Source organism: Gopherus flavomarginatus, chromosome 2 (assembly GCF_025201925.1).
Source record: "Gopherus flavomarginatus isolate rGopFla2 chromosome 2, rGopFla2.mat.asm, whole genome shotgun sequence".
Lineage (NCBI taxonomy): Eukaryota > Metazoa > Chordata > Testudines > Testudinidae > Gopherus > Gopherus flavomarginatus.
Genome location: NC_066618.1, coordinates 116,318,675 through 116,327,704, shown reverse-complemented (window position 1 = coordinate 116,327,704; position 9,030 = coordinate 116,318,675). Strand labels below are relative to the sequence as shown.

Genomic DNA, 9,030 nt, shown 5'->3' with positions numbered 1-9,030 from the left:
CTCTTCATAGTGGCTTGCGCCACCCTACTCTTCTGGGTCGATCCATTGGCCAACCCTCCACTGCTTCCTCCCTGTGGCCACTTCTGGGAACAGCACTTTCCCTCTCCCACATATTCTATTTGGGAGTGGAAGCAGGAATGGCAGAGACCCCCAATAACCCCCAATCCACAAGGCGAGGAGAAGGGCCCGTGGCAGAGGCCCATCTATCATCAGTCAGCAGTAGACTGGAGAACACTTCTAGCCATGCTGCCCTGTTCATTTAAGCACTAAAGGACAGAAACACCCACACTGCATAGGATTAAGGACAAATCATATCCAGGCCTCAGTCAAGACGAGGGGGAACTTTGCCTCTGGGACAGCTTAACATGAATGCAAGTAGGGTCTTCCCTGAGCCCAGGGCTCCATGCAGCTTCAAGTGACTTGCAGGAATGTCTCCTGCTCACTGTTGTTGAATGGAGATGGGCAACCACCAGAAGCCCTTCCTTTTGGTCTAGGTGCTGCCCCCAGACAGCAGATGAAACCATCCCTTGAAGATAACAGAGGTGATGGTGTTTGAGGATGGTACCCCCCAGAACGGCCGCTAAAGGTACAGGTGAGGGAGCTTGGGGCTTGTTTGGCTGTATGGTGGGAAGATATCAGGTTCTTCACTTCCCCCCACAAGGAAATGGGCTCTTTGGAACTTAACCTCAATACTTTTGCCTGGGAGCCAGAAGCCATCTCAGCTACATTTGTAAAGGTTTGGAGTGCATGAAACAGAAAACTTTGGTTTTCTTAACCTCTGCGTCCACAAGTTTCACCCATTCCCACTGAACAACACTGCTTTCTCTAACCTGGTGTCAAAACTGGTCTTTGTAGAAAATCAATAATAGTGTCTTTATACAGCAAACAATGCCATCTGAAATATTAAACTATATAATTTACATTAAAAATGCCTGTTACCTGACCCTGAAATTTGGAGCCAACTACAGGGCACCTTCTCAGGTTGGTGAGCAGGAGCAGCATGTTTTATAAAATTATCTGTGTATAATTGGATTTTATATTTACAGCTCAGTTTTACTCTGAGGGGTCTGTAAAAATGACATTGTGGGGATTCATTGTGTATTATCGCACAGTGACTCCACCTCAAACTGGCTCAGTTGGCAAGTGACGAGATGGGATTTTTCTAGCTGCTAATGCTGAAAGTTCAGCCGGTGGGGAGTTGTGTGGGGGGGCGAAAATACCCTCTCCCGTATCATCACAGGTGGCAAGTATTCTGCAGGCCAAAATCATGGCCTCAGTTACACCTGTGTAACCTCATTGTCTCCAAATGATGTACTGAGCTGCACAGGCATAACTAAAGGTCTCATTTGTCCTGCCTTACCAGATCTTTACTTCTAGTGGTGGTGATGACGATGCATAAAATAGAAGGAATCCAACTTAGTTTTCAGAGGCCTTGTTGAGTTTGCAGTTACCAAAACTGACTGTTTACATGTAAACAGACCAAATTTAATTTGGAAACCCATGATGCGTGACACACCTGGAACTCCATGATACCAGTTTTACAGAGTCACTTTTCAGAGAAAAGTTTCATTTTATGAATAAATACATTGAAGGTCACATCCTGTGTTCCGTGGAATCAGTGCATTTCTTGAGTAGGTAAGGAGTATAGGGGTGGGCCCTTGTTAATTATCCTTGACCTAATCAAATGTTATCAAAATGGAAGCAAAAATATCTTCAAAAAGCTACTCTTCAACAAGAATAAGAAAGCTCCATTGGCTAAAATTCATTTATAACCCAAAGAAGAAGTCAGATAGCATACAGGTTAAACTTAAATTGTGGTTCATTTCATTTATAGTAAGAATTTTAAGATAATAATTTGATAACAAGGCTCCAGTTATTACAGTGGAACCTTATTTCCCAAGTCCTGTAGTTACATGATTCAGGCAGAAGACCAGTTAAGAGACAAGAGATATACAGGAAATAAAGCATTCCTAATGCACGTGACTAAGATGGGGCATATTTCAGGGGTACAAATATCAACAGTTGGCTATATCCATACAGAAACAAAAATAAGGTTAAATCTCTGTCTCTACAGACCATGCTGCCCTTAAATCTAACTTAGTTTAGATATTCTCATGCACGTATTCAACAAGATATTGCAACAGAAGAATCTTTATTTAAACTTGTCTGATAAAAGATTTTAAAGATGACAAAACTGGCTAGAAATAGTTCAAGTACTTGAAAGAACTGGTATTTTTTTAAAACGCAGGCTACTGTCAAACCTTGAATTACGTATTGTAATTCCTAGAAGTAATGCCCCTGGAAACCAAACTAATGGGAATGACATTACCACACTAGTCAGAGCTGATTGGTCTGCAGTGTTGTCAGTATCAGAAGTAATCCCTGAACAGACAGAAAAGGTAGATCCAGGAATGATGGGAAAACTTGGTGGCCCCTGGCCTCGGTGTACATTGACTATTCTTGCATACCAGTGGGTATATTGGTGAGTTTAGTACTTTGATATTGTACTCAACTCTCTCTAGTAACAATTTATTTCACATCTGCCTTTTATATTTAATAAAAAATTATAAATAAATAAAAAAATAAAAAAAGAAAGAGCACGTAGGACTCAGATCAAGTTTTGGATTTACAACCCTTGAAGCTGGCTCCATTTACCCACAGAATAGGTCCCACATGGGCTTGGCACTCTATATTTCCCTCCCATGGCCTTGCCAAGCTGCGTAAGCCACAGGCTGGGGACACCGCTTGCTGGACTGTAGTTACTCAGTTTCCATGGCCCATTCAATCCTTGACTACCAACTAGTTCTGTTGCTGTGTTGGCACCTCAGTTAACAGAATTCCTCTCTCCTCATTATATCTTTTAGCAAAAGATTAGTCACATAGCATAGTTTTTAAAAATGAAAAGGCCACCTTAATTACCTGTGATACTCGAGAGCTTAATTTATTATACATTGTTTTAAGACTCTTCATTCACAAATGAAGTCATTTTACCTAAATACATTTTCAGCATATGGTACATAATATATAATGGCTTATTGAATCTGATGATAACAAATGCTTTCTAACTAGAAATTCAACAGGAAGAAAGTACTACGATGTTTCTAGTTTCACAGGGTATATAGTATCCATGGAATATGATTGCTTAGCAGTTTTCTTCATTGCAAAAGTGTGTTAAAAGACCTCTTAAATGTCCCATTCCATGAAAAGAACCACTAGACAGCAATAAACAGAGCTGTGAGAGTTCACAGGATTTTCTAACTGAGTCAAAGAGAGGTTTGTTCACTAGAGTTTCTGTCTCTGGTGAGCAGCTCACTGCAACTCCATTAATAACTTGCATTATTTTATTTGCATGCTTTAGCTGTCTTGAAGATCTTAAATTATCATCTTCTGCAATCCAGGTGCATGCCATATGGCGTTTGTGCAACTAAAAGTGGAGGGGTCTATTCTCGTCTCGATGTGTGGGGAATCCCTGAACACCAAGAGAAGAACATATCCTTAAGGGTTAAAGGAGGGAACACATTTTTACTTGATTACAGGGCTTAAGGAAGTGACTTATATTTGCTATAAAGAATGTAAAGCACACGAGTTGTATGTTGTCTTTGGATCCTTGGAATGGCTTGCGTTGAAGCTTCGTGGTGCCATAGAACAGTACATGTATCCCTGGCAAGCTAGTTTCAAGTAATGCAAAGGTAATATTTTGTTTGCCATAATGGAAGGCAAATCTCCTTTCCCTTCATTCATGGAATCTACATGCTTTTCTAGTGTTGGTCAAATTATATTGGTGGAGAGGTGCTTTGGCTGGTTAGATTTGCTAGGACTGCAATTCACAACATACACAAGCTTATACTGTTTTACACACTTTATATCACTTTAATAGCAAGTATCTTTAAGAAAGTAGCTTGATTTGCAAGATGGCGCAGTGTTTTTTAAAAATGGTGTAATGTATAGCTACTAATTTTCCTCTCTAGTGCCTTGGTACAGCACATACAAATAGATTTATGACAGGGAGTTACATTCATTGCACTTTCTCAAAGGGGTAAGAGCAAATGAAGTGCTACTTGCATATCAACTTTAATCTTTTCCTAAATAATTAAATCCAAATAGTGAGAGTCATAAGCAGTCTCAAAGGGCTAACTATACAACCAGTGTTTTCATTAACTCTGGAGCTGGTGGTGGAAAGGAGGTTCTCACCCTGCCTGATGAGGATGAGCTTTTTTACAAATCTGTGCGGCTATCTATGAAAAAATAAATCCTGGGTCTCTTTAGCAACCAAATGTCTTTAATATCCCATTCATAACCCCGAGAAGCAATTTCCAGCTAGCAAATTAAAGCTGTTTTGCAATCTGTTTCACTATAGTTGCCATTTAAGACAGCAGAATGAGTCTGCATCACTATCAGTTTGTCCTATGAAAAGTTTTATCTTCCAATGAATTTATGACAGTAGCATTTTCTGTATCCAGCTCAGAGGCTAGATGGCTACAAATGTGAATGTTCAGATTTTGAGCTCTTATGCTTCAGTGTAACTGAAATTTCACCAGAGTAAGCCGCTTTCTATATAAACCACCAATAAACACAGGCTCTAACAGTACAAGATTTACAAATAAGTAGGAATAAAATAAGACTATGCAAAATGGACACTGCACAGCAACTTGCTGGCTTTATCCTAGGCAGACATTTGTTGGAAAACAGACAGAGCAACTTTGCAGAAGCATATCACTTACAAAGCTAACTTACCTTGCGTTAATGAGGTACTGTGCTAAGCTGATGTTTGCCGGGGAGCCTGTGATTGTAACTTGTCGCTCTGCCGAGCCTTCTGTGGCATTAGCAATCTTGATCTGTGCTCCTGACATCTGCCTGATTTCATTTATCTTACTGCCTTGTCTGCCAATAATGCAGCCTATTAACTGGAGTGGGACAAAGACTGAAATTAGTGCCACAGACACAAGCAAAAATTCTTTAACTGCAACTTGTCGTATCGATCGAAATGTGGTTACTAAGGTCTCTTGATATCAAAACAAAAGATTTTTGCTGTGCGGCTTGGAATGACTAGCTAGCAGGGTCTATGGACTCAGTGGTCAAGCTACTATAGTTAAAGCATTGTCATTTTGTAGGTGGTTATATATTAACTCAGTATCACAGGCAATTTAGCCATCCAATACCTCAGAGAATACTGGCATATTGTAGTGCTACAGAATACAAAGAAGAGCCCAGGTTGAATTTCCAGTGAAAATATCAAGAGATGCAACATAACTGACAAATCAGACAGACTGAAAGCTCTATTATTGTGTCTGTGCATCAGTCTGAAGAAGAGCTCTGTGTAGTCCGAACACTTGTCTCATTAACCAACAGAACCTCACTCACTAGGTCTTTCTAGCTTGTGTGACAGTCCTAAACTTTATTGACCAAATTTTGCCCTCCTTTACAATGGTTTCTTTCCATTAAAGACAATGGGACTTATAACCATGTAGTTGAACACAGAACTGGGCCTAAGGCGCGATGACACTTCCTCCACAACCTGATCCTTGGTTTTATTTGCAAAATGTAAGTCAGGATTCTGCATGTGTTCCTATGTCCCATTTTATCCTTCAGTAAAATTGTACCGGGTCTATTATAGGAGTGAGCAGGTGAGGGTCTGTGGCCTGCAATGTGCAGGAGGTCTGACTAAATGCTCACAATGGTTCCCTTCTTAGCCTCAAAGTCAACTGGCAAAATACATTGCATGTTGTTTCAAAGGCTGCTTGAAAGTTCTTGGTGAGCTACAAATATTAGTACTAGTATTATTGATTTATATTATGGCAGGGTCTAGGAACCCCAATCCAGGGTTAAGGCCCCATAGTGCTAGACACTGACCAGCTAAAACACAAAGAACACAGTCCCTGCCCCAGAGAGTTCACAGTCTAGATGGCCAGACAGGCCACAATAGAAGGACAAAGCAGATAGATAGGGTTGGGAGGAGTGGGAGAATGAGGCAAATAAATGTAGGAGATTTCCTATTCATAGTCTGAGGGCTTGTTTGTGTGTTAATTTTAGGAATTTTTCCTTTTCTAAGGAAGGATCAGTGAGAAAGTTGTGGTGAGGCAACGTTGGCTGCCCCTTGAGTCCACAGATTTCCTTAACCCTGGTCAACCAAGTTCTAGGCCTGAGCATGGTACTGGCTGCTACAGCTGGTCGTGTCCTAGCCACAGAGATAAAAAGGTTTCTGAATCTGTTAGTAGGCAAAACACAATACAAATGCGTGTAAAAACTCTGATTTTTGTTAACATTTAGAAAAAATGCAACCAGCTCTAGTCAGCAGGGTTTGTTAAAGCGTCTGTGGCCTGTCAAAGCAGTGGAGTTGTTCTAGAGTGTGCTCAGATGGTAGCTGCCCTGAGGGAGTTCATGCATGGTACCATGAGGACTATTTTATCACCTCCTATTCAATGTGTTCCTGAGGCCACTTGGAAGGGGACACCAAAGACACCCAACTGTATGCTGTTATCATGCCTAATCCAGCTGGTAGAGTGGAACCAATAGCCTTGTACCTAAATGAGTCTGGGGCTTGAATGATTGTGACTCAGTCCAGATAAATTGGAGATAATGTTGGTGGAAGCATCCAGAAGCACTGGTGGTACTTTAATCAAGACCATGACTGAGAAATTGTGACCACCATTTGTGACCCAGATGAACAACTTAAGAGCATTGCTAGACCTGGGCTGCTCCTGGACGCCCAAGAAGTGGTGGTGACCAAGAACACTTTTTTATTTGTGCTTGGCAAGGAGAGGGTCACCTTTTAATTCCTGTGAGGAGCTTTCCACACTTACCCTTTGTCACCTTAACCCTCCCTTGCTGTAATACACTCTGCATGGAGCCACATGACTGAGACCAAACACTAAAGCTAGTTCAGAATATGGCTGTCCGCTGGGAGCACATTATACTGGGGCTCTGGGATTGATCTAGTTTAGTTATTTATGTGGTGCGCATTACCATAGCATTGGATTGTATGATCTGCGTGGGCTGTCAATACATTTCTGGGAATCTTAGGGGTTGGTTTTAATCTATGCAGTTTAAATGGTTTGGAATCAGGTCATCTGACAGACTGCCTCTCCCCTTCAAGTAATTTTGATGGCGTAATACTGGTGTAAAAGCGGTGTGACACACCGGTGAGCCAGACCCTTTGCATTTTGTCTGCCTTACTCTGAGAAGGAGTCGTATGACATTATATCCAAAACTGATGCTTTTTTTTCAAGACAAATCTTTCTAATACTACTGACTGGCCCACTCAGGAGAAGCCATCTCTCATTCTGTAGATGGTTGCACAGCAGGATTTGGCAAATCCTACTGGGTCCTTTGCAACAGAGATGGGTCCATGAAACACTGAAAGTGACAGCACTGTATGAAGTGTGGTATGTTCTACAGTTACAGGTTTGCTGCTTCTGAAAACTCTTGGCTGATACAATTAGAGGATGAGCAGTACAGGAGTCTAACATTTCTCTTTAGCAGGACCATTAGAACTGCTTTTGAGACTGACGTTCATGAGGTCTTCCAATGTATCATGGGCCTGAGTCTCCTCTGATTTACAATAGTGTAACGCAGGTGTGACTCCACCAAAAACCATGTAGTTATACTGGTGTAAATCAGAGGAGAGTCATGCACCCACGGGTTCTTAATTGTCTGTTCACATCCATGGCAAAATTCCTATAACATCAATGGGAGCGGGATCGAGCCAGGACCATAAAATTTTAGCGGATGGGACCATGAGGACTGATTTTTAGCTGACACCAGTTTAACTCTATTGACAAGTGGAATTACTCCTGATTTACACCATGTGAGTTCAGATTCAGGCCCTGTGTCTTTCTTCGTGTTTGTTATGAAGCACTGCCCATGTACTCAGCACTATACAAAGACTATCACACAGAGAGTATGCGAGTTATACTTTAAACTATGGCCTTCTAGTGTGAGTTTTCTGCTTGTTTGGCTCCTTATGTCCCTCACTGCTAAATTCTCTCTGTATGGCACTGAGAGTAGCCAGACATTTAGTCTGTAGTTTATTACATGGCCCCTACTGTAAAGCGTTGACTCGTCATGGTGGTGCATGGCTTGTGGGCTGTTTGAATATTTCACTTCTAGATAAAACTGGATTCCATTTGGAATAGTGCTAGGAAAAGGTACTGAGTAGGCAGCATCTGAGACTGAAGTTTTCTGCTTATCCCCAGTACAGGTACTGTCAACTCAAGCTTCCCAATGCTGCCTCGTCAGTTTACCTCCACTGGCCTGGTGGGAGTAGCTTCAAGGGCGAAAGAGGAGTGTGGGCTCAGCCCATTGGCTCCTTGGCCTCTCTCCTGGGACCGCCAACAAGGCTGGACCCAAGACTGAAACTCATTTAATAATGACTATTGAACAACTGTCAGATGGGAACAACTGTCATCCAATACCAGTCTGAACCACTGACCAAAGGTGAAAAGACATCTCCCATTATTTAAAGGAAGTTTCAGTCCATGTAAGAATCGATGTATTGTGTATCCATGGAATTGTTTCTGTTACATGTTCTATTGGATGTGTCTGACATTTCCAGGATACCACAGGTAGCCGTGGCTTCCTAACATGTTACCCTGATGTAAATCCAGGGTATAACTGACAGTAGAACTTGGTCTATGACGTTCTCTTCAAAGGAGAATCTCTAACTGTTTTTCATAAATACTTAGCTTCATTTCCTTCTCATTATTTTCAACTGCTTTTATTCTTTCTGCTTCTTTCCTCTGTTGCACAAGTACACTGCCTTGTTATATGCCTCAGAAGGGCTGCCATAGTGGGATTTATTTATGCATTTTTATTTAGAAAAAGGGGCTGCATGAGGGACAGTGTAGTTTAGTGGAAGTCACGATCTCCTGATATCTGATCATAGCTCTCTCACGGACTTATTGTAAGACCTTGGACACGATGCTTGACTACTCTGTGCCTGTTAAAAAGCAGCAGTAATATTTAACATCTTCCCTCTCCCTCCCAGGTGTAATACAAAATCTGGCTCATAGTGATTTCACAGACTTCATAAAC

At 41.5% G+C, this 9,030-nt stretch overlaps 1 protein-coding gene across 13 annotated transcripts in view; it reads right to left on the bottom strand.

Annotated features, from left to right (window-relative positions):
• The window catches only part of LOC127043697 (poly(rC)-binding protein 3-like), a 751,631-nt gene that overhangs the window by 18,355 nt on the left and 724,246 nt on the right, over positions 1–9,030 (bottom strand). For 12 of the 13 annotated variants that reach the window (XM_050937755.1, XM_050937766.1, XM_050937767.1 and 9 more), the window contains one exon: positions 4,735–4,904. In XM_050937755.1, the coding sequence (XP_050793712.1) occupies positions 4,735–4,904 (170 nt within the window). Of the gene's footprint in view, positions 1–2,846; positions 3,470–4,734; positions 4,905–9,030 lie in introns of those variants that run through there. The other variant, XM_050937765.1, reaches the window with a different exon arrangement.